Genomic DNA, 24,233 nt, shown 5'->3' with positions numbered 1-24,233 from the left:
CTTCAAGGCACAGTTCAAGGGGAAACCCTTTAAGGGCCAGGGTGGACAGAGGAAGCCCTGGGCGGGCAAGTTAAATCCACCCATGCCGGCCCGACGGGTCCTTCCGCCTCCACCTGCAGGGACGCCCTCACCCATTGCAGGGGTGGGGGGACGTCTCTGCGGTTTCCTAGACCTTTGGCTGCTCCAGGATTCCGGACAGGTGGGTTCAGGAAATCGTTAGATCGGGATACAAGTTCGAATTCCTTTCACGGCCAGCGGACAGATTCTTTCCCTCAAATCTTCATTTGACCCCAGCTTGGTTACATGATCTTCATTGGGCGGTTCAGGATCTCGTCACCCAGGGGGTGATCGTCCCGGTGCCTCATCGGGACAGGTTTCGGGGGTTTTACTCAAATCTGTTCACTGTGCCCAGTAAGAAGGTACGTCAATTTCTGGACTTGAAAGCTCTGAACCGCTTTGTGCGGGTTCAAAGATTTCCTGGCTTCCACTGACCTCGAGGATGCGTATTTACACATCCCTATATTCGCGGGTCTTCAGAGGTTCCTCTGATTCACAATCACGGAGGATCACTATCAGTTTGTGCCGTTACCTTTCGGTCTCGCTTCGGCTCCAAGGGTGTTTCCCCAAAGTGATGACTCCTGTTCTGGCCCTGTTGCGGGCGCAGGGGATTGCGGTCTTGGGATGTCTGGACGATCTCCTGTTACGATTGAGTGCCAGCCCGAGTCTCTTACGCGATCTGTCAACTAACGTTCAGACGCTCTGGGAGTTCGGATGGACCATCAACGTTCAGAAGTCGACCTTGTCTCCTTCTGTTCGTCTCCCTTATCTGGAAATGGTCCTGGACTCTCCCCAAGTAAAGGTTTCCTGCCGGAGGACATGCTCCGGACTCTACAGGACGAGGTCAGGTCCCTTCGGGACAAGGATTCCTCGTCTCTCAGGGCCTGCATGCGGTCCCTGGGGTTGATGGTGTCAGCCTTCGCAGCAATACCGCTTGCCCGGTTCCACACGCAATCTCCAAGCGGAGATCTTGGCCAGGTGGGACAGGCATCCTCATTCCTTGGAAATGGGGATATCTGAGTCGCCAAGTCAGAGAGGATCTTCTCCGGTGGCTCCTGTCTCCGACTCTGACGGAGGAAAAATCTTCCGCCCGTTGTTGTGGACTGTGATCACCATGGATGCCAGCCTGTCAGGCTGGGGTGGCGTTCTGGGCATTCTGTCTGCCCAGGGCACTTGGTCGGAGGAGGCATCCTCCCTGCCGATGAACATTTTGGAATTGTGAGCGATCAGATTATGCTTGCTCCGTTGGTCGCCTCATCTTCGGGCCGCCCTGTGCGGGTCCAGACGGACAACGCCACTGCGGTGGCTTACATCAAATCATTAAGGGGGCACCAGGAGTGCCCGGGCGGCCCAAGAAGTGACCAGAATTCTGTCTTGGGCTGAGACGCACGTCCCGGCGATTTCGGCAGTTCACATTCCGGGTGTGGAGCATTGGCAGAGCCGCCAGACCCTGGACCAGGGAGAATGATCCCTACACCTGGAGGTGTTTCAGATGCTGTGTGCGAGCTGGGGATTGCCAGATGTGGATCTGTTCGCCTCTCGGCTAACCAACAAGGTGGGAAGGTTCGTGGTACGAACGCGCGATCCTCTGACGGTCGCCTCGGATGCGCTGGTGGTGCCTTGGAATCAGTATCGCCTGATTTCTGCCTTTTCTCCGCCTCGGTTGTTGGCCAGGTTCCTTCGCAGGTTAGTCTCGGAACCGAAGTTGGTGATTCTGGTGGTCCCAGACTGGCCGCGCCGGTCTTGGTACTTGGCCATCCAACTGGTCGTCGAGACTCCGTGGCGGCTCCCATTCGAGACGATCTGCTGTCTCAGGGGCCGATCTTCCATCCTGCTTTACGGTCGCTGACCTTGGCGGCGTGGCTGTTAAAAGCTAGGTCTTGAGAGATCAGGGTCTCTCGGCGGTCATTCCTGCCCTGCTCAGGGCTAGGAAGGCCTCGTCCGGTAAGATCTATTACCGTACTTGGAAGGCTTATTTTGCCTGGTGTGAATCCAGGGGCATCCATCCTCGCTCCCTTTCGGTGGCGAGGGTGTTAGCCTTCCTCCAATCTGGTGTGGACCAGCATCTTGCGCTGACCACTATTAAGGGCCAGTTATCTGCACTGGCCATCCTTTTTCAGCGCCCCTTGGTGTCTAATTCATTGATGGGCACCTTTTATCAAGGTGTGCGTCATTTGTCGTCTCCTCGGAGAGCGCCTTTACGTCCTTGGGACTTAAACTTTGTCCTGTCCGTTTTGCAACGTCTTCCCTTTGAAAACATCAGAAAAATGTTTCTGCCTCTGCTGACGAGAAAGGTTACCTTTCTGGTGGCTATCGCATCTGCTCGCAGAGTGTCGGAGTTGACAGCCTTGTCTTGCCGCTCCCCTTACCTGGTGGTTCATAGGGATAAGGTGGTCTTGCGACCTAACCAATCCTTCCTTTCTAAGTTGGTTTCTAATCTTCACCTTAACTAGGATATTGTCTTACCTTTGCTATGTGCGAGCCTTCAGCATCCTAAGGAGTGTGCCTTGCATTCCTTGGATGTAGTCCGGGCGATCAGGGTCTCCCTGTTGTCCACGGCTTTCCTTCAGAAAATTGGATTCTTTTTTTTGTCCTTCCTGAGGGACCTCGGAAGGGTATGGCTGCGTCTGCGGTAGCCATGTCTAGATGGATCAGACAGACGATTGTACAGGCCTATTCATTTAGGGAACGGGTACTGCCCTTCCTTATCAAGGCGCACTCTACCAGAGCGGTGAGTGCGTCCTGGGCTTTCCAGCAACAGGCTTCGGTGGCCCAGGTGTGCAAGGTTGAGACTTGGTCGTCGGTGCACACACTTTCCAAATTTTACACACTTGAGGTTCTGGCATCTGCAGATGCTTCCTTTGGCCGCAAGGTTCTGTGTGCAGCAGTGCCTTATGGGGGCCCTAGTTTTTCAGGTCCCTGGCTGTTGGGGTGGTTTCCCCCTTGGTTATTTGCTTTCGTGGGTTGTTTGCTCCAGTTGAGCTTTTCTGTTACCCAGAGGGTTTACCTTTCTGTTCAGATAAAGTTCCCTTCTCTGACATGGGTGCTGCATTGCCTTTGACGGTTGCGCTTCCCACCCCTCATGTCTACACTGCTTTGGGACCTCTCATTGGTGAAGACTATATGAGTGGGTGGCGACTGTCGGACGTAAGAGAAAACTGAATTTTTGTAAAATCTTACCGTAAAATTCCTTTCTCAGAATCCTCCGACAGTCGCCGCCCCCGCCCCTCTTTTTGGGTTCATGGACTATCTACTGCTTGATCCTAAACTGAATTGGGAATGAGGCTAGCCGGGGGTATTGGACCAGTGGGACAGCCCCCTGTAGGTGTCTATGTAAATTGCTTTGTTTTTAACAAGTCTTATGCCTAGCTTGCTCCTGTGGATAAGAGGTCAATACCCATTGGTGAATACTGTATGAGAGTGGGCGGCAACTGTCAGAGGACTCAGAGAAAGGAATTCTTCGGTAAGATTTTACAAAAATTCAGTTTTCTTTCTGCCAATTCTTTCTCTAATCGGTCTCTCGCTGAAACCATTTTCTGTCTCTCTATGGGGCTGTGTAGAATTGCTCCTTTGAGTGGTGGTTCTGGTGCTCTAGTTATAGTGGTTGCAAGAATTTTTTCCAATCAGTCAGTCCCCAATACTGACGAAGTTTGCCCGATCAGAGCTAAAGGCCCGGAGTGTCTTTGTGCGAGTCTGGAAGATGGAATTTATACAATCGGTGGTGGTCTCTCCACCAGGGGGATTTTGTGGGCATCCATGGACATTGGGGACAACTAACTGTACATCCCATCTATGAGGGACATCAGTATCAGTAGAGGGACGCAGAAGCACATTATCATTTTGTGGCCCTGCCCTTCGGTCTGGCTTCTGTTCCCTAGGTGTTTCTCATGGTATTGGCCTCAGACCTGGTATTCCTGAGACAACGGGGGTTTGCTGTGATTGGCTTGCTCCTGCAGGCAGGGACTGTTGGACAGCATGGAGATCACTATGCGTTCCCTCAAGGTCCTTGGGTGGTTTATGAGCCTCAGGAAGTCTGCGACGCCATCCAACGCTTGGTGTATCTGGGGGTTATCCTCAATTAGGAACGAGCCAAGGAGTTCCTCTCGGAAAACCAACTACAAAAGCTCTGGTCTGCGGTCCAGCAGCTCTTGGCTTGCATGTGGCCCTCCCTGCCTTTCTGACATGCAGGTTTTAGGCCTGATAGTTACCTTCGAGGTGGTTCTGTATGTGCAGTTCCATACGAGAACACTGCAATAGGCAATCCTTTTCAAGGATGCTTGCCTGTGCATCGGTGTCCTGGAGCTTAGGGCAAGTGGGTTATCGCTTACACATAGGACAGGTCATCTAAAGGGCCTGTTGACCAGGAAGGCTCAAGGAGCGCAACCTTGGATTGATGTGTGAACTACAATCAACAACCAGACTAGGCAATGCACTGGATATTCTAGATCCTTATGGTCTTCCCAATCTGGCCTGCGAGCGCAACCCAAATATTAGCTCTGCGCTTGGTTGGCCACGACATAGCCCCACTGGACGGGAGTTGACCGGCGAGTGAAATGCCTCACGAGGTCGCATAGCCATGGTCACGACAATAGTCATGACCAAAGTCGCAGCGTACCTCAGGCCGCAGCACCAGCATTCGAAGATGGTGTGGTGGACTGCTAGGAGTGGCGCCCGCCTGGTAACCCGTGGCATGGTAAATAGTGTCCCCCCCCCCCCCTCCTTTCCTGCGTAATTGCTGGAGTGGTCGCGGGCCCCCCTGGGGATGGTAGGGCCCCCTGTGTCCTTCCTCCCCCTTGTGCTTCCCCCTCCTCCTTCCCCTTAATTTTGGAGCCCTTATGTGTTTCCTGTTCCCCCCCACCCCCAGGCCCTCAAACAGGTGCAAGTGGGGGGGGGGGGGGCTATGTGGTGCTGGGCTTGAGGAGCGGTGGATGATGCTGCTGTCGGCCCCTGTAGGGGGTGTCCGTACCTGGGTGCTGCAGGGAGGGGAGGTCCCCGGGAGTTCCCTACTGGGGGTCTAAATTTTTTACGTGGGGTCCAGGGTCCTGTGCAGCACCACGAGGTGCTGTTTTTTTTCGTGGTCTCTGTGATGCTTGGTTCGGCAGCCATGTATTTGGTTTTCCATAGACTTGCATTGGTGGCCAATTTCCTGTAGTCTGAGACAGTGCTGAGGCTGTGAGGCCCTCTAGTGGCAGGTCAGCATCTTTCCAGCAGTGTGGCAGATCAATTTGGCACTTTCCAGCTCGGGTGGTGAGTATCTGGGGGTACACTATCCTTCCTTTACTATATACAGCGCTGCGGGTACGCTGATTCTTGTAGTGCCACAGCGGTGCACAGGAGGGGGGAACATTTTTCTTTGCTGAGCAGCATGGTTCTGCTTAACCCTTTATGAATATGGAGCTTGGGGGCTCGTTTCACCACCGATCCACTCCTGGAAGCTGAGGGACCCTCTTGGTCTCAGTGTGACCTGGCAGCCCTGCAGTCACTAGTAGCCAAAGTAGATATGGCCCTGCAAAGGAGACCTGGCAAGAAGCGCTCCCCTCCTTCACCTGTATCCTCTGCCAACTCAGATTCTGAGTTGGATTTGGCCGCCGCGGACGGGTGTCAGCCCTCTGGGTCTGCGTCTATGCACGCTGAGTGTTCGAATAGTGAGGATCCTGCTGCAGCCGCGCATGAAAAAGTGCTGGTGGAGACCCTGATTGTATCAGTGCGGGAAACTTTACAGAACAAGGGTTTGTTGTATGGGCGCTTCCGTGGAATACAGCAGGCTTTAGGTGAGACACTGCACTTCGGCAGCACTGGAGAGGAGAAGCTGCTCTGAAAGTGGTAAAGATAGACGAGGCGCCTTTAAGTGCAGTAGGCTCTGAGTATTAGGTTAAAAGTATAAAAGCACTCACATTTGGTAAATGTGACATGGGCGTAGCAAAGATCTGTCTGGAGTCTTCCTATCCGCTGTGCTGAGTGGTTGAAATGAGGACATCCGGTGATCCGCTTCCTGTAGATGCGTCCTTTCATCTGTGTCTCAGCCTGGTCGGCATGAGATTTCCTGAAGGCAGGGTGTGGACGCAGCGGCTGGTGTCCAATAGAGCAGGTGGTGGGCGGTTACATGTTTCGCAGCTCAGCTCCTTCGTCAGACCTCCAGGAGGTCCATTTACCAAATGTGAGTGCTTTTATTCTTTTAACCTCATAAATGCTCAGAGCCTCCTGCACTTAGAGGCGCCTTGTCTTTTTATCTTTATCACTTTCGGGAAACTTTACAGTTGGAGGACTCAGCTGCTGTTGAGTTGGCAACGCCGGTGCAATTTGGGACCCGCAAATCTTCCAAGGTAAATAAGGTTTTTCCCTTTCCTGCCTATTTTGTTGAGATTGTCACTAGTCAGTGGGGTTCCCTAAACGCATGGTTGGAATACCGATGCATTTTGCCAGAAGATATCCCTTTTAGGAGTCTCTTCTGAAGAAACCGACGGTTCCACTGTCGGTGGACTCTCAGGTTTCCAGGCTGAATAAGACCACACTTTTGTCGGTGGAAGATTCCCTGTGTTTTAAGGACCCATGGACTAAAGACCTGAGGCTCTAGTCTGGTACCTTTTCACTGTAGATGGTTGAGTTTTAAGACTAGTGTTTGCTATCACCTTGGTATCCCAGACCTTAACATAATGGGCTAAGGTTTTTCACTAGGATCTGAAGGGGAGTCAACATCCTTCTGAGCTGGCGGATCAGTTGATCCAAGGGTTACAGTATATTTGTGATGCATCCCTGGCTACGGCCCCCCTGGCCGGCAGGGTTTCTGTGACAGCGGTGATCCTTCGCCGCATGATCTGGTTGAAGTACTGGTCAGCTGACCAGGCTTCTAAAAAGCTACTGATCTTCCTTTTGTAGGTGACCGTTTGTTCGGTGCCTCTATGGAAGAGATCATTAAGGGTTTTTACAGGTACTTTTCTTCCACAGGCTGCTAAGGGCAAGGAACCTCGCTTTAAGCTGGTTTTCTTTTCGGCTCAGAAGCGGCCCCTTTCATCCGGCTGGCTCGCAGGAAAAGGGCTCAAGATCCACCCGTAACATTGCAGGAGGCTACAAGAGACCCTGGAATGGTAAGTCCAAAGCGGGCTTTTCTGGCTTCGGGCACTTTATAAAACTCTGGTCCGACCGCATCTGGAGTATTCTGTCCAGTTCTGGTCGCCAGTCCTCAGAAGGGATGTGGAGCTGGAGAAAGTCCAGAGAAGGGCAACTAAACTAATTAGGGGATTGGAGGACCTTGATTATGAAGAGCGTCTACAATCACTTGATTTATTCTCCCTAGAGAAGAGACGCCTGAGGGGGGACATGATAGCAATTTTTAAATATCTCAATGGGGATCTCAGCTTAGAAAAAAAGCTGTTTAGTCGAAGGGATTGCATGAGGACTCGGGGGCATACAATGCGATTAGAGGAGAAGCGTTTTAACCTCAGGCAACGTGGGGGGTTCTTTATTAGGGCTACAAGATTGTGGAATTCTCTACCACAAGAGGTGGTTTCTGCGGGTAGTATGGTGGCTTCCAAAAGACTACTGGACGTGCATCTCAAGGATCAGAACATTCAGGGGTATGCAAGATGATTACGGCCACACACACCTACACAGGTTGAACTGGATGGACTATTGTCTTTATTCAACCTCACCTACTATGTAACTATATGGTTCCGCAGACCAGCATGCCCCAGCCTAAAGGGGTGCCCTCACCTGCGTCTGGGGTGGGGGGGGTGGGGGGGGTGGACGTCTTCAATTTTTTCCTGATTTGTGGACCTTGTTCATTCAGGACAAATTGGTCCACAAATTGAATCGGTTCAGTTACTAGATCGAGTTTCCTCCGGGAAGGTTCTTTCCTTCCAACTTACGCCAGGCTCCAGAGCGGCTACAGGGCCTTTACGGAGCAGTGCAGGACCTGTTAGCACAAGCAGTTATTGTGTCAGTTACAGAGTCTGAACCTTTCCAAAGTTTTTATTCAAATCTGTTTCCAGTTCCCAGGAAGGAAGGCCCGGTTCGTCTGATCTTGGATCTCAAGGCTCTGAACCACTTTGTGTGGGTTAAGAAATTTTGTATGGAATCCATTAGCACAGTAGTAGCTTTACTTCATCACGGAGATCTGATGGCTTCTATCGATCTCAAGGATGCTTACCTTCATATTCCAAAATGTCACGCATCAGTGGTTTCTTCGTTTTGCCGTGAGCGAGGAGCACTTCAATTCGTGGCGTTACCCTTTGGTCTCGCCTCAGCTCCTCGAGTGTTCACAAAGGTTTTGGCCCCAGTTTTGGCCTTGCTACGGCAGAAGGGGTTCGTGGTAGTGGGTTACCTGGACGATCGGCTTCTGCGTGCAGTGTCTTCCTCTGCTCTAGAAGCCGACTTGGAGGTTGCGTGCGAACCCTGCAGGAGTTCGGGTGGACACTGAATTTTCAGAAATCTGCTCTGTCTCCATCCACAAAGCTGGACTACTTGGGTCTGGCGCTGGACTCAGCGTCAGCCCGGGTGTTTCTTCCTCAAACAAAACTGCTGAAGCTACAGGAGGCTGTTCGGCTCCTGGGAAAATGTTTTCTTCCCCTGTATTGGGCTGTAATCACCATGGATGCCAGTCTTTCCAGATGGGGTGGTGTCTTGGGAGTGTGTTCGGCCTAAGGTGTCTGGACTCAGGAGTCCAGGTTGCCGACCAACATCCTGGAAATTCAGGCGATCAGACTGTCTCAGTGGACAAATCTTCTGCATGGATGCCCTGTGCGGATACAATCGGACAATGCTACGGCTGTAGCATATGGCAATCATCGGGGCACAGAGTGCCCTGGCTGCCCTCGAAGTGGGCAGAACGATATGTTCCGTCCCTCTCTGCTGTGCACATTGCGAGGGTGGAGAATTGTCAAGCAAACTATCTCGTTTGATTCGGGAGAATAGTCTTCACCTGGAGGTTTTCAATCAAATGGGTCTTCGGTGGGGGACCCCCAATGTGGACCTGCTGGCTTCCCATCTCAACAGGAAGTTGCAGAAGTTTGTTGCGGTCTCTGGACCAATCTTCCATCCTGCTTTAACGGCGTGGCAATTGAAAGCTAGGTGCTGAAAGACAGAGGGCTGTTGAAGGCTAGGAAATCTACTTCCAGGAAGGTTTATCATCGAGTTTGGAAGGCGTACATTACTGTGTGTGAGTCTTGGAGGGGTTTCTCCCCGCTCCTTTTCTGTGTCTCACCTGTTGGAGTTTCTACGATTGGGTGTAGATCATCGTTTAGCTCTGGGCCTGTCAGTCACCTTACTTGGTGATTCATAGTGACAAAGTGGTGTTATAACCCTGTCAGGAGTTCCTTTCTAAGGTTGTCTCTGGGTTTCACTCGAATGAAGACAGTGTTTACCGTCCCTCTGGCCTATGCCTTAACATCCTAAGTAAACTGATTCCTTAGATGTGGTACGGACGATCCAGGTTTACCTGGCGGTGACTGAACCAATTAGGAAATCTGATTGTTTGTTCTTACGGATGGACCTCGTAAGGGGCAGGCCGCATCTGCTGCGAGCATTTCTAATTGGATCAGGCAGATGGTGGTGCAGGCCTACTCCATTAAGTGTCAGGTCCCTCCTTTCCCTGTTTAAAGCGCGTTCAACGAGGGCGCGTAGTGCCTCCTGGACCTTTCCGTCAGTCGTCAGTGGTTCAGGTGTGAAAGGCGGCTACCTGGTTGTACACACATTCACAAAGTTTTATAAGGTGGATGTACTGGCATCTTCGGATGTGGCGTTTGGCCACAAGGTTTTGCAGGCTGTGGTTGCATAGGCTTCCAGTTCTTGAGGGTGTTGTGTTTTTTTTTTTTTTTTTTTTTTTTTTTCTGGTGATGAGCTCCAGTTGTTCCTAGTTGAGCTATTACCTGGTTGGCTATGTTTAGCCTTGTTTGGGAATTCTGCTTTTGCTGTGTTTTTTACCACCCCTCATGACCTGCTTTGGGACATCCCAATAATCTGAAGAATTGAAGCGGTGTCTGTCAATGAAAGAAATGGAACAGAATTTTTGTCCTATTGTAAAATCCTTTTCTCTGAGGTTCACTGACGGACACAGCACCTGCCCCTCTTTTGGGGTTGAGTTATTTGTTCTTCTTGATACTGCTTGTTACAAACTGGAAGTCCTACAGCAGGAAGTGATGGTATACCCTCTGAGACTGCCCCAGAGGCGTAACCAAAGGTTTTCCCCTAGTCCTACTCCTAGAAAGCAAGAGCATAAGCCCAATGGTCTGAAGAATTGAAGCAGTGTCTGTCAGTGAACCTCAGAGGAAAGGATTTTACGATAAGACAAAAATCCATTTTTTTTTCTGCCCAGTGACCTACTCCTGTAGTTGGGGCTATAAAACCCTGTTATGTCATGGATAACGAAGCAGCTGTGTCATTCCATGAACTCAAAAAAGGGATTTTACGGTGAGTAACAAAAAAATCAGTTTTTTTTTTTCTTGGCAACACCATTGCTGTTGAAAGATAGTGTTAAACCTTGATTGTTAAACCTTGATTGTTGTGAAGTATCATAGTATACACTCTTCTACTGTGGATACTATGTGTAATTAAGTATAATCATACTTAACTTGATCATAACTCCCTCTTGTCACATCAAAAAATGTCTGCTGGTACTTTACTGTCTGCGTGGTTCTTTCGGGAAGGTGTTGGATGATGGGGGTGTTGGTCATACCTTTTTTTTTATTTTCTGCTTTATAAAGAACTGAGATGATGTAATAAAGGCAAACTTTGTGTTTTTGAATTCCAATACAGGTATTCTGCCCCGCTCTATGTTGATATCACAAAGACTGTCATAAAAGAAGGGGAGGAACAGATTCAAACTCAGCATCAGAAAACTTTTATTGGAAAAATACCAATAATGCTGCGTTCTACATACTGCCTCTTGAATGGCCTTACTGATCGTGATCTATGCGAGCTAAATGAATGTCCACTAGACCCAGGAGGTTACTTTATCATTAATGGGTCTGAGAAGGTAAAACTTAAAAACGTTTTTATGTTTTTGTGTGCGATATTTTAATTTTCTAGCAGGCATGCAATGCATTTTAGCCTTTTACAACCTATAACACATCTATGAAGAGCGTAGGGTTATGTATAATATTGGTCTGTCTTTTAAAAATCAGCATTCACTGCCTACCTATGTACAAAATTGAAGAACTCCCTACCCCCATCTCACCTTGGTTCGGTGTGCCCTAGTGCAATACGCTCATGGGCCTAATTAATTCAGTAGATTGAGGGGACTGTTGGGTACAAAGTTCTACAGTGGCCTAAAGTGCCTGGTTATGCTGTAGAGAAATATACTTCGGTCTACCACCCCTTTTTGTCCTCCTTTGCTTGGTAATGAACTCTGCTTGTTTACTTGTTTACTCTGTAGCCTGGCAGTGGCTTGGGTGTGCAGCTCTTCCACATGTGATGCGATTGAAAGCGGTGGCTCTATTCAAACATGGCATGACCCCCCCCCACGTACTACTTAAAATGCTGTTGCCTTGCTGATTTTTTCCGTCTGCTCCAGGGAGGATGTGTGGCATTGTTGGTATCTCCTAGCTTTCCGTCTTATCTTACATAGTTACATAGTAGGTGAGGTTGAATAAAGACAAAAGTCCATCCAGTTCAACATGTGTAGGTGTGTGTGGCCGTAATCATCTTGCATACCCCTGAATGTTCTGATTCTTGAGATGCACGTCTAAGAGTCTTTTGAAATCCACCATACTTCCCGCAGAAACCACCTTGTGGTAGAGAATTCCACAATCTTGTAGCCCTAACAGTAAAGAACCCCCCTCGTTGCCTGAGGTTAAAACGCTTCTCCTCCAGACGCATTGTATGCCCTCTAGTCCTCATGCAATCTTTCCGACTGAATAGCTTTTTTTCTATGCTGAGATCGCCATTGAGATTTTTATAAATTGCGATCATGTCCCCTCTCAGGCGTCTCTTCTCCAGGGAGACTAAATCAAGCGATTGCAGACGCTCTTCAAAATTAAGGTCCTCCAATCCCCTAATTAGTTTAGTTGCCCTTCTCTGGACCTTCTCCAGCTCCAACACATCCCTCCTGAGGACCGGCGACCAGAACTGGACAGATACTCCAGATATAGTCGGACCAGAGTTTTATAAAGTGAAAGGATTATAGTTTTTTCTCTGGAATACATCCCTTTCTTTATGCATGCTAATATTCTGCCTGCTTTTGCAGCTGCCGCTTGACATTGCATGCTATTGCTTAGTCTATCCTCTACCAGGACTCCCAGATCCTTCTCCATTTTTGATTCCCCCAAAGGTTCCCCCCTAAAGTGTATTGTGCTTTTATGCTTTTAGTCCCCAAGTGCAAAACCTTACACTTCTCCACATTAAACCTCATTTGCCATGTCCACTGTTATTTTGTTCAGGTCATTCTGTAGGATATCTGCTTCATGCTGTGCAGTTATTGCCCTGCCCAATTTTGTGTCGTCTGTAAAAACTGATATAGAGCTACTGATCCCATCTTCAATGCTCTTTATGAATAAATTGAACAGGGTTGGTCCCAGGACTTGGGCGTTGGGGGACCCCGCTTACCACCTCAGACCAGTCTGAGTATGCGCTATTTATTACCACCCTTTGGACACGCCCTTTTAGCCAGTTCCGTATCCAAGAGCAGACCTTGTGGTCGATGCCTGCAGACCTTATTTTATAAATTAAGCGCTTGTGGGGAACTGTATCAAACGCCTTAGCGTTTGGTACACCACATCCACTGGTCTCCCCCTATCAAGCTCACAGCTCACCTCCTCGTAGAATGTTAAGAGATTGGTTTGACAAGAACGCCCATTTGTAAACCCGTGCTGGTTAAGGCTGATGATGTTGTTGTCTTGAGAAAAGTCTATAGTCCCTTATCATCCCCTCCAGAAGTTTACATACTATCGATGTCAGACTGACAGGCCTATAACTTCCCGTGACATGCCTCTGCCCTTTTTTGAATATCGGTATCACGTTAGCTTTCCTCCAATCCCCTGGTACATTTCCTGTCATAATACTGTCAGCAAGGATCAGGAACAGTGGTCTAGATATAATCTTACTGAGTTCTTTGAGTACTCTCGGATTTACGCCATCCGGGCCTGGTGATTTATTTGTGTTCATTTTATCCAGCCTTTCCCTAATTTCACCCTCTGTTAGCCGTAGCGGCAAGTCCTGTGTATTACTAACCATACAGTCATGGTCAGTGTACCCCTCCTTTTCCTGCGTAAAAACTGACGAGAAAAAGGCGTTCAGCACGGTTGCCTTTTCAGTGTCCTCTGTAACCATCCTCCCATCATTGTTAATAATGTGTGCAATATGCTCTGCCCTAGTTTTTTTGCTGTTGATATATTTAAAGAATTTCTTTGGGTTCTTTTTACTATTCTCCGCTATTTGTCTCTCAAAGCTGATTTTAGCCATTTTGATTTCGTATTTACATTTCCTATTTGCCTCCTTGGCAAGAAAAGCCGATACTGTGCCCTTTGATTTATAATTCTTGAAGGCCAAGTTTTTTCCCTTAAGTTTTTTAACGTTACGGTTTAGCCAGCCAGGTTTTGCTTTGTGTCTTCTAAATTTATTTCCCATAGGAATGTACTGCGTGATGCATTTGTTTAATATGTTCCTAAAGCAATCCCATTTTTCCTCTGTGGTCAGTGTTCCTACGGTTTGGTCCCAGTTTACCCTTTCCATCATGGAGCACAATTTGGGAAAGTTTGCCCTTCTGAAGTTTAGGGTTCTTAAGTTCCCCACTTGCCTTGTTATATTATTTACGCTAAATGTGATCATCCTGTGATCACTAGAGCCCAGGTTGTCCTGGACTCTACCTCCGAGATTAGGTCTGGGTCATTAGTGATCAATAGATCCAGGACTGCATTTTCTCTATTAGGAGAATCCACCAACTGAGACATGTAGTTATCCTGTAAGGTTTCCATGAATAGAAGGGCCTTCTGTGAGTGTGTAGTCCCCTCTTCCCAGTCAATGTCGGGATAATTGAAGTTCCCCAATACGATGACTGATCCCAGTTTTGCCACTTTTCCCAATAGTGATATAAATTCCAGCTCTACCTCCTCCTTGGTGGCCATCTTTCTCCCCAAAAGAGCTGTACCATCCCCATTAAGGTGCAGCCCATCCTTACTAAAGAGCCGGTAGCTGACTGAGAAGTCAGCCCAGTTCTCCATGAGCCCAAACCCCTCCTTCCTACACCAATTCCTCAGCCACTTGTTAAGTTCCCTAATCTCCTGCCTCTCCTGTGTGGCTCGAGGTACCGGCAGTATTTCAGAGAAAACCACCTTCAGTCCCTGAAATCCTTCTTTAGGATCCTCCACCTTCCTCTTACTTGGTCATTAGTGCCCACATGTACAACTAGATTATTAAAACCCGCGCTAAGAGAACATAAATAGATATAAATAAAAGGTGTATGTCCTGAAGCTGCTACTCGCGTAAAAACCAAGAATGACTAAAATTAATCAAAAGGCAGCGCTAACAGGTATAAATAAGGTGCAATCATAAATTATCCATAGTGCAAACATATGCAAGTAGTGCAAAAAATATTTGAATTAAACTGCAGTCCAAAATGGTTCCCTTGGATGGAACTAAGGTGCTGGAAAAGTGCTCAGTGATCCACATAGGTGCCTAAGTGCTCTCAGGAAAGAAACCCCCTATGGGGATGCACTCACCAGATCAAGGATAAAGAAAAGCCTTAAACTGAGACAATATCCCCTGGACGGATGGATGGATCCAGCACAGCCTCTAAGATATCTCTGTAATGGCTCCTCTCCACTTTCTCCACGACCATATATTTAAAAGAAGGGGAAGGAGCCAGACATAGTGAAGCCCGTGGGTGTTTTTATTTCATAAATATAAGAATATTACTCACAAAAGTACAGTTGTAATTGGCATTGGATTAAGTAGTCACTACAAGTCATCCCACTTCCACGTACGCTGCCGGCGTGCGTTCCACGGTGGTTCCAGGAAGTGATGTCGTGTGATGCTCCTCTGCCAGGAAGTGCGTTGACGCGTTTCGCCCGCCTATTTTGGGCGTTATCAAAGACATCACTTCCGGTTATGCAGATCTTATTTATACTCCCCTAAATCGTCATATAGCCAATCGTAGGAGGCGGGATGGGCGCCAAGCTTTCTATTGCCACTTCCTGTTAATGGAAAACTCTAGGTGTCCCCAGAGCCGTACAGAAAATCGAATTTGTGGCAAGCTTCAGTCTTTAATACTTAACAAATAAGTCATAATTATGATTATCCAGAAAATTTCAGGTATAATCAGCTTGATCTTTATATCCACCACCTCACTTCAGTGGCGGCTGGTGAAGTTTTAAGATGGGGGGGGGGGGGCGCAAGACCCCGCCCTTCTATTTTGACCCCTCACATTTCTCAGAAGCCCCACCCCTTATAGACCACCCATTTTGCCCCCTGTGTTTTGCTTGCGTGAACAAATTCTCCCAAAACATTACACATATTAAGGGGTCCATCAGTACTAGTATATACCATAATAGGGAGCAGGGGCCCTATTATGGGGTATACTGTGAGACACACCATATTATGGGATACACTGACTGAGAGTGGCACAAATCCCACAGTACAGACCCCCTAGCACAAACCCCACAGTACAGACCCCCTAGCACAAACCCCACAGTACAGACCCCCTAGCACAAACCCCACAGTACAGACCCCCCTAGCACAAACCCCACAGTACAGACCCCCCTAGCGCAAACCCCACAGTACAGACCCCCCTAGCGCAAACCCCACAGTACAGACCCCCCTAGCGCAAACCCCACAGTACAGGCCCCCTAGCACAAACCCCACAGTACAGGCCCCCTAGCACAAACCCCACAGTACAGGCCCCCTAGCACAAACCCCACAGTACAGGCCCCCTAGCACAAACCCCACAGTACAGGCCCCCTAGCACAAACCCCACAGTACAGGCCCCCTAGCACAAACCCCACAGTACAGGCCCCCTAGCACAAACCCCACAGTACAGGCCCCCTAGCACAAACCCCACAGTACAGGCCCCCTAGCACAAACCCCACAGTACAGGCCCCCTAGCACAAACCCCACAGTACAGGCCCCCTAGCACAAACCCCACAGTACAGGCCCCCTAGCACAAACCCCACAGTACAGGCCCCCTAGCACAAACCCCACAGTACAGGCCCCCTAGCACAAACCCCACAGTACAGGCCCCCTAGCACAAACCCCACAGTACAGGCCCCCTAGCACAAACCCCACAGTACAGGCCCCCTAGCACAAACCCCACAGTACAGGCCCCCTAGCACAAACCCCACAGTACAGGCCCCCTAGCACAAACCCCACAGTACAGGCCCCCTAGCACAAACCCCACAGTACAGGCCCCCTAGCACAAACCCCACAGTACAGGCCCCCTAGCACAAACCCCACAGTACAGGCCCCCTTTCAATGTAGTGACAAGCGTACAGGCCCCCTTTCAATGTAGTGACAAGCGTACAGGCCCCCTTTCAATGTAGTGACAAGCGTACAGGCCCCCTTTCAATGTAGTGACAAGCGTACAGGCCCCCTTTCAATGTAGTGACAAGCGTACAGGCCCCCTTTCAATGTAGTGACAAGCGTACAGGCCCCCTTTCAATGTAGTGACAAGCGTACAGGCCCCCTTTCAATGTAGTGACAAGCGTACAGGCCCCCTTTCAATGTAGTGACAAGCGTACAGGCCCCCTTTCAATGTAGTGACAAGCGTACAGGCCCCCTTTCAATGTAGTGACAAGCGTACAGGCCCCCTTTCAATGTAGTGACAAGCGTACAGGCCCCCTTTCAATGTAGTGACAAGCGTACAGGCCCCCTTTCAATGTAGTGACAAGCGTACAGGCCCCCTTTCAATGTAGTGACAAGCGTACAGGCCCCCTTTCAATGTAGTGACAAGCGTACAGGCCCCCTTTCAATGTAGTGACAAGCGTACAGGCCCCCTTTCAATGTAGTGACAAGCGTACAGGCCCCCTTTCAATGTAGTGACAAGCGTACAGGCCCCCTTTCAATGTAGTGACAAGCGTACAGGCCCCCTTTCAATGTAGTGACAAGCGTACAGGCCCCCTTTCAATGTAGTGACAAGCGTACAGGCCCCCTTTCAATGTAGTGACAAGCGTACAGGCCCCCTTTCAATGTAGTGACAAGCGTACAGGCCCCCTTTCAATGTAGTGACAAGCGTACAGGCCCCCTTTCAATGTAGTGACAAGCGTACAGGCCCCCTTTCAATGTAGTGACAAGCGTACAGGCCCCCTTTCAATGTAGTGACAAGCGTACAGGCCCCTTCCATCCATCCATCCATGATGTATATAATGATATCTGCACACTCTGGTCTGGGCCCGGCCTGGGTAACTTGATAAATCTTGCACTGTGACCTGCCTGTACCTACCTGGCCTGGGTCCATGGATGGACCCAGGCCAGGCCAGGCCAGAACAGGTAGATACAGGCAGGTCACGGTGCAAGATTTATTAGGTTACCCAGGCCGGGACCAGACAAGTGTGCTGTGCAGCCTGTGCTTCATCATGGATGGCGGCAATGGCTGCTTGCATGCATTTTTTTTGTGGACGGAGGAGGAGGTCTGAGAGGACTCGCTTACCTTACCGGGCTGCTTCTGCACAGGGCTGGAGTGGACTCGTCTCGCTCTTTTCCGACCCGTGTCACCTGACCGTGACCGACCGTCCGTCACCACCTCGCCTTGCGCGGCCTGCGGATCCGATTCCGAATGCGGTCTCTCTGGCTCTGCCGCCGTTCTGTCCACAAATCCACGATCAAGGAGGCCCGCCGCCGCCCGATCCGACTCCGAGCCGAGTCCTGGTGTCCGTCTCCTGGTTCTCCTGACCTGGACTGGTCCTGACTCAGCGAGAACTGTCTCTGAGGGGAGTTGACGCGACGTCTTCTCTCTCCGGCTGCTGGGACACACTGCTCGGGCCGCGGGAACGGAAGGCGGAAGCGGTGATCGTGACGCCGGGGCGGTGCACCGCCCCACCCGTCCGGTCACCAGATGTCCCACTGTGATTGGTCCAGGCTTACATTGAGAAATATTAATATAAAAACGATCTTTATTTCTTACGTCCTCTGACAGTCGCCGCCCCTCATAAGTCATCACTATTGGGTATTGACTTCCGCTCCGCAGGAGTAGCTAGGCATAAGACTTAGTCAAAAGAACAAAAGCATTTAGCATAGACACACCCATGGGGGCTGTCCCACTGGTCAATACCCCCCCTGCAGTAATCCCTCCCAACTTAGTTTGTCTCTGCCTAGCGTCAGGAGTAGTCGGGCTTCCCTGTGCTGGGGCTTCAGTCTCGGCCTTTCTAATCTTTCCTTTGATTTTTATTTGCAAAATGTCAGTTTTCTTTGCTTTACTAGCTGTTTATTTTGTCAGCTTTAGTTTAGTCGGATCTTCGGATGAAGATGGATCATGTGGAGCTGGGAATCGGACTGGCCGCCCTGGCTCTCCAGGGCAGAGGGTCAGATGGATCCCCAGCCCGCCATTGAGCTTTCGGCTATGGTTCGCCCTCGCGCTATGAACGACCCATCCCTGCTAGCAGCAGGGATGCAACCTGTGAGGTGGCTACCTCACTGGACACATCTGCGGTTCTGTGCTGCAGTGTCCTGCGTTTTTGGCTGACGGCATTCCCTGTCATCTGAGGACAGAGGCTTTCCGTTCATAGAGGCACCCCATATACACTGCTGGCACTGTGTGATGTGGGGGCCCCTCTCCTTTGTCACTTTTAGTGTTTGGGAGGTGCAGACTGTATGTGAGACGACCGCTGCGGCTGAAAAACGCGCGGTCTGCCATTTTGGATGTGGGCAGCATGTCTGGCTTCACTGTGGGCTTTTGCTATAGCTTGCTATGTAGTGATTTTGGCGCCATCTTGTGTGTGGCAGAACGATCGTTCCGAGCACATGTCGGCGGCCATCTTACCGAAGCCTTCCTATGGGCAGCCATTTTCCCTGTGCCTTGCAGCATATAGTTCAGCTTCTAGTGACCTCACTTCCTTTTCCTCTGGAGCAGCGATCGGTGTGGTAACACTCTGTGGGGCTCTGCAGACTGTCTCTTCCATATCTCTCTGTTCTATCCTTCCTGGCTCAGTTTTGTCCCTTTTGCGGGGTCTGTGTACACTGTGTTTTATAGCGGTGGGCTGCGTTATCCGCAGCGCTTTTAAAGGGCCAGTACTTTCACTATTATTTGCAATGGATTCTCAGAACAGCAAATTCCCCCCAGCCTTGGTGGGGGACCCCAGTTCTGCTGAACCCCCCCGTTATACCTAATTTGGCCGCTGTGGTGGCGTCTTTGGTGTAAAAAATGGAGGTGCTGATGGCTGAACGTGCTGCTAGGAAAAGGCCCAGATTATCTTTCTCCTCTTCAGATGGTGATGTGGCTGGCGTGCCCTTGTCAGGGTCTCGCTCGTCCCTGGACCCTCTGGGGTCTGAGGGGGTTGATGAATCTTCCCCGGGGTCACCTGAAGAACGCGCACACATGGAGGATTTGATTTCTTCTGTGAAAGAAACACTACATTTGGAGGATGAGCCCACTCCTCAGGCCGTTGTGTCCTCATTTGGTACACATAGGGCCCGCAAGTCGGCGCAGGTTTTTCCCTGCCCCGCTGAGTTTCATCACACAGTGAATGAACAATGGCGCAGTTTAAAACGCCCCTTCACGGTGCCTAGTCGGTTTAAACTGCTGTACCCCTTTGTGCCTTCTACGGATGCGTGCTGGTGCGTGGCCCCAAAGGTGGATCACGCTGTGGCCGTGTTGAACAAGGCTACTCTGGTTCCTACTGAGGATACCCCAGTGTTCCGGCATCCTACGGACAGGAGGTTGGAGTATCTTGCCCGCCATGCCTATACGGTGGCGAGTTCCATGCTCAAACCTATTTTCGCTTCTGTCATGGTGGCTCAGGCTGTGGCGGACTGGACTAAGGTGCTTAGACGCACACTAGTGTCTGATTCTGCCCCACCTGCTACGCTGGAAATGGTGGACCAAATTCATCAAGGGGTTATGTTTTTGTGCGATGCGGCCTTAAATGAGGCCCCTTTGGCTGCACGCCTGTCTAGTACTTAACCGTCGACTGATCTGGCTGAAGAGCTGGTCGGCTGACCAGATGTCATGGAAAACGATGGCTGACTTTCCTTATGCTGGGTCTCGCCTTTTTGGCGAGGCCTTGGATACTTTGGTGAAAGGAGTCACTGGGGGCAAGAGCACTCTGCTGCCCCAGAATCCGAGGAACAAGTCCTTTCGCGGCAAGCAAGGTCCCGCCTTTAGACCCACTCAGGGGTCCTTTTGTGCCTTTAAGTCGCAATTCAAGGGCAAACCTTTCAAGGGCCAGGGTGGCCAGAAGAAGCCCTGGGCGGGTAAGCAAAAGTCCGGCCATAACGGCACGGCGGCGCAGCCCGCCTCTGCCTGAAGGGACGCCCTCACCCGTTTCAGGGGTGGGGGACGTTTGCGTGCTTTCCTCCAACCTTGGCTGTTCCGTATTCAGGACAGGTGGGTTCAGGAGATCATTCGATCAGGATACAAGATCGAATTCCTTTCACGGCCGGTGGACATTCTTTCCCTCAAATCTTCATTTGACCCCAGGGCATTTACAGGACCTGCATCAAGCGGTGCAGGACCTCTTGATTCAGGGGGTTATTGTCCCGGTGCCTCATCGGGACAGATTCCGGGGTTTTACTCCAATCTGTTCACTGTACCCAGAAAGGAGGGCAAGGTGCGTCCTATCCTGGACTTGAAAGCTCTGAACCGCTTTGTGCGCGTTCGGAAGTTCAGCATGGAATCCCTCCGCTCGGTGGTGGTCTCCCTGAGTCGAGGGGAATTCCTGGCCTCTATCGACCTGAAGGATGCGTATCTGCACATCCCCATTTTCGAGGGTCATCAGAGGTACATTTGGTTCGCCATTGCGGAGGACCATTATCAGTTTGTAGCATTACCTTTCTGCCTTGCTTCGGCTCCAAGGGTCTTTACCAAAGTGCTGGCGCCTGTTCTGGGCCTGTTGAGGGCACAGGGCATTGTGGTCTTGGGATATCTAGACGATCTTCTGTTAAGATCGAGTGCCAGTCAGAGCCTGGCGTGCGATCTGTCGACTACGGTACAGACGCTACAGGAGTTCGGTTGGACCATCAACGTTCAGAAGTCGACTTTGTCTCCTTCTGTTCGTCTTCCCAATCTATGAATGGTTCTGGACTCTGTTCAAGTGAAGGTTTTTCTGCTGGAGGACAAGCTCCGGACCCTTAAAAACGAGGTCAGGTCCCTCAGGGACAACCAGTCCTCATCGCTCAGGACCTGTATGCGCTGCCTGGGGTTGATGGTATCAGCCTTCGAGGCGATCCCATTTGCTCAGTTTCACACTCGGCCTCTCCAAAAAGAGAGCTTGGCCAGGTGGGACAGGCTTCCTCAGTCCTTGGATCTGAGGGTTTCGTTGAGTCACCAGACCAGAATGGATCTTCTGTGGTGACTTCAGTCCCCGGCTGTGTCAGAAGAAAAATCCTTCTGTCCGTTCCTGTGGACGGTGATAACCACGGATGCCAGCCTGTCAGGCTGGGGTGGAGTCCTGGGCAACCTGTCTGCCCAGGGCACTTGGTCGGAGGAGGAATCCTCCCTTCCGATCAACATATTGGAATTGAGAGCAATCAAACTGTCTCTTCCAGTGGTCGGATCGACTTCGGAGCCGTCCTGTTCGAGTACAGACGGACAATGCTACCGTGGTGGCTTACATCAACCACCAAGGGGGCACCAGGAGTGCCCGGGCGGCTCGGGAGGTGACCGACATTCTATCTTGGGCCGGGACTCATGTCCCAGCAATATCAGCAGTTCATATTCCGGGTGTGGAGAATTGGCAGGCCCGACTATCTGAGCCGCCTGACCCTGGACCAGGGGGAATGGTCCCTACACCCGGAGGTCTTGTGCTGTGATGCTGTGTGCGAAGTGGGGATCCCCGGACGTGAATCTGTTCGCGTCTCGGCTAAACCACAAGGTGGAAAGGTTCGTGGCAAGAACGTGCAATCCGCGGGCGGACGCCTTGGATGCGTTGGTGGCCCCTTGCCTTTCCTCCGATTCAGTTGTTGTCCAGGTTCCTTCGCAGGCTAGCCTCGGAACCACACTTGGTGATCCTTGTGGCGCTGGACTGGCCACGCCGGTCCTGGTACGCCAACATTGTTCACCTGGCGGTCGAGCCTCCTTGGCGGCTGCCACTGCGGGAAGATCTACTGTCTCAGGGACCGATCTTCCATCCTGCTTTACAGTTGCTGGCTTTAAGGGCCTGGCTGTTTAAAGCCAGGTCCTGAGAGACAGGGCTCTCTCCCCAGAGGTCATTCCTACTTTAATCAAGGCTAGGAAAGCCTTGTCTGGTAAAATTTATTACCGCACCTGGAAAGCCTTTTTTGCCTGGTGTGAGTCCAGGGGGTTTTCTCCTCGCTCATACTCGGTGACGAGAGTGTTGGCTTTCCTTAGACTGGTGTGGACCAGCACCTGGCGCTGGCCACGATAAAGGGTCAGGTTTCTGCACTGGCTGTTCTTTTTCAACGCCCTGTGGCGTCTCATTCCTTAATTCGCACCTTTTATTCAAGGTGTGCAACATTTGGCTCCTCCCCGGAGGGAGCCTTTACCTCCATGGGACTTGAACTTGGTTCTGTCCGTATTACAGCATTCTCCCTTTGAAAACATCTGGGAGATATCGTTGCCTCTGCTGTCTAAAAAGGTTGCCTTTCTAGTGGCGATCACTTTGGCTCCCAGGGTGTCAGTTGGCAGCGTTGTCATGCTGTTCTCCTTATTAGGTGGTTCACAAGGATAAGGTGGTCTTGCGATCTCATTCGTCTTTTCTCCCTAAGGTGGTCTCTGATTTTCACCTTAATAAGGACATTGTTTTGCCTTCGCTCTGTGCGAAGCCGAAGCATCCTAAGGAGGTTGCATTGCATTCCTTGGATGTTGTCAGGGCGATCAGGGTTTACCTGTCATCCTCTGAATCATTTCGGAAATCGGATTCCCTCTTTGTCCTTCCTGAGGGACCTCGGAAGGTCATGGCTGCGTCTGCGGCGACCATTGCCAAATGGATCAGACAGACAATTGAACATGCCCATACTTTGAGGGAACGGGTTCCGCCCTTTCCTGTTAAGGCGCACTCTACCAGATCATTGAGTACGTCCTGGGCCTACCGGCATCAGGCCTCGGTGGCCCAGGTGTGCAAGGCTGCGACTTGGTCGTCGGTGCACACCTTTTCCAAATTCTTTAATGTGGATGTTCTGGCATCAGCTGATGCCTCCTTTGGCCGCAAAGTTCTCAGTGCGGCAGTGCCTTAGGAGACCCTTGTTTTTTTGTGGGTCCCTGGCTGTTGGGGGGTTTATCCCCTGGGTAATTTTGTTTTCCTGGGTTGTTGCTCCTGTTGAGCCTTTTCTGTTGCCTAGAAGGTTCTCTTACTGTGCGTGTAAGGTTCCTTTTTCTTATGTGGGTACTGCGTTGCCTTTTCTACGGTTGCGTCTCCCACCCCTCATGTCTACACTGCTTTGGGACATCCCAATAGTGATGACTTATGAGGGGCGGCGACTGTCGGAGGACGTAAGTGAAAACTGAATTTTTGTAAAATCTTACCGTAAAATTCCTTTCTCTGACTCCTCCGACAGTCGCCGCCCCCGCTCCTCTTTTGGGGTTTTTTCTTGAACACCTACTGCTATTCTACCAAACTGAGTTGGGAGGGATTACTGCAGGGGGGTATTGACCAGTGGGACAGCCCCCATGGGTGTGTCTATGCTAAATGCTTTTGTTCTTTTGACTAAGTTTTATGCCTAGCTACTCCTGCGGAGTGGAAGTCAATACCCAATAGTGATGACTTATGAGGGGCGACGACTGTCGGAGGACTCTGAGAAAGGAATTTTACGGTAATATTTTACAAAAATTCAGTTTTTTAAGATACTGTGTATATTTGTGTTTGTACGTATTACCGTATTTATCGGCGTATAACACGCACCGGCGTATAACACGCACCTCAATTTTGAGAGGGAAATTTCAGAAAAAAACTTAAATTTCAAATTAATAACTTTGAAGCAAAATAAGGGTGGCTCAGAACTTTTTTTTTTATTAATATTACCACTTATAAGGTAAATAATGTAAAATGACAGTCAGCTAGTGTGTCTCTTAGCTTCCATCCCCCTATCAGGAAGTGTTTCTTTGCTCCCCCCGGAAGACTTCTTTTCATACTCTGCTCCCCTTT

General features: G+C 50.3%; 1 protein-coding gene across 2 annotated transcripts in view; it reads left to right on the top strand.

Moving 5' to 3' along the window:
* Positions 1–24,233, top strand: part of POLR2B (RNA polymerase II subunit B) — an 837,536-nt gene that overhangs the window by 148,128 nt on the left and 665,175 nt on the right. For both annotated transcript variants that reach the window (XM_082254374.1, XM_082254373.1), the window contains one exon: positions 10,807–11,026. In XM_082254374.1, coding sequence (XP_082110500.1) covers positions 10,807–11,026 — 220 coding nt within the window. The remainder of the gene's footprint in view (positions 1–10,806; positions 11,027–24,233) is intronic.

The sequence above is a fragment of the Pelophylax lessonae genome (assembly GCF_965119305.1).
Source record: "Pelophylax lessonae genome assembly, chromosome: 1".
NCBI classification, from domain to species: Eukaryota; Metazoa; Chordata; class Amphibia; order Anura; family Ranidae; genus Pelophylax; species Pelophylax lessonae.
Note: the sequence above shows the minus strand (reverse complement) of the source record. Positions and strands in the feature narration are given on the sequence as shown.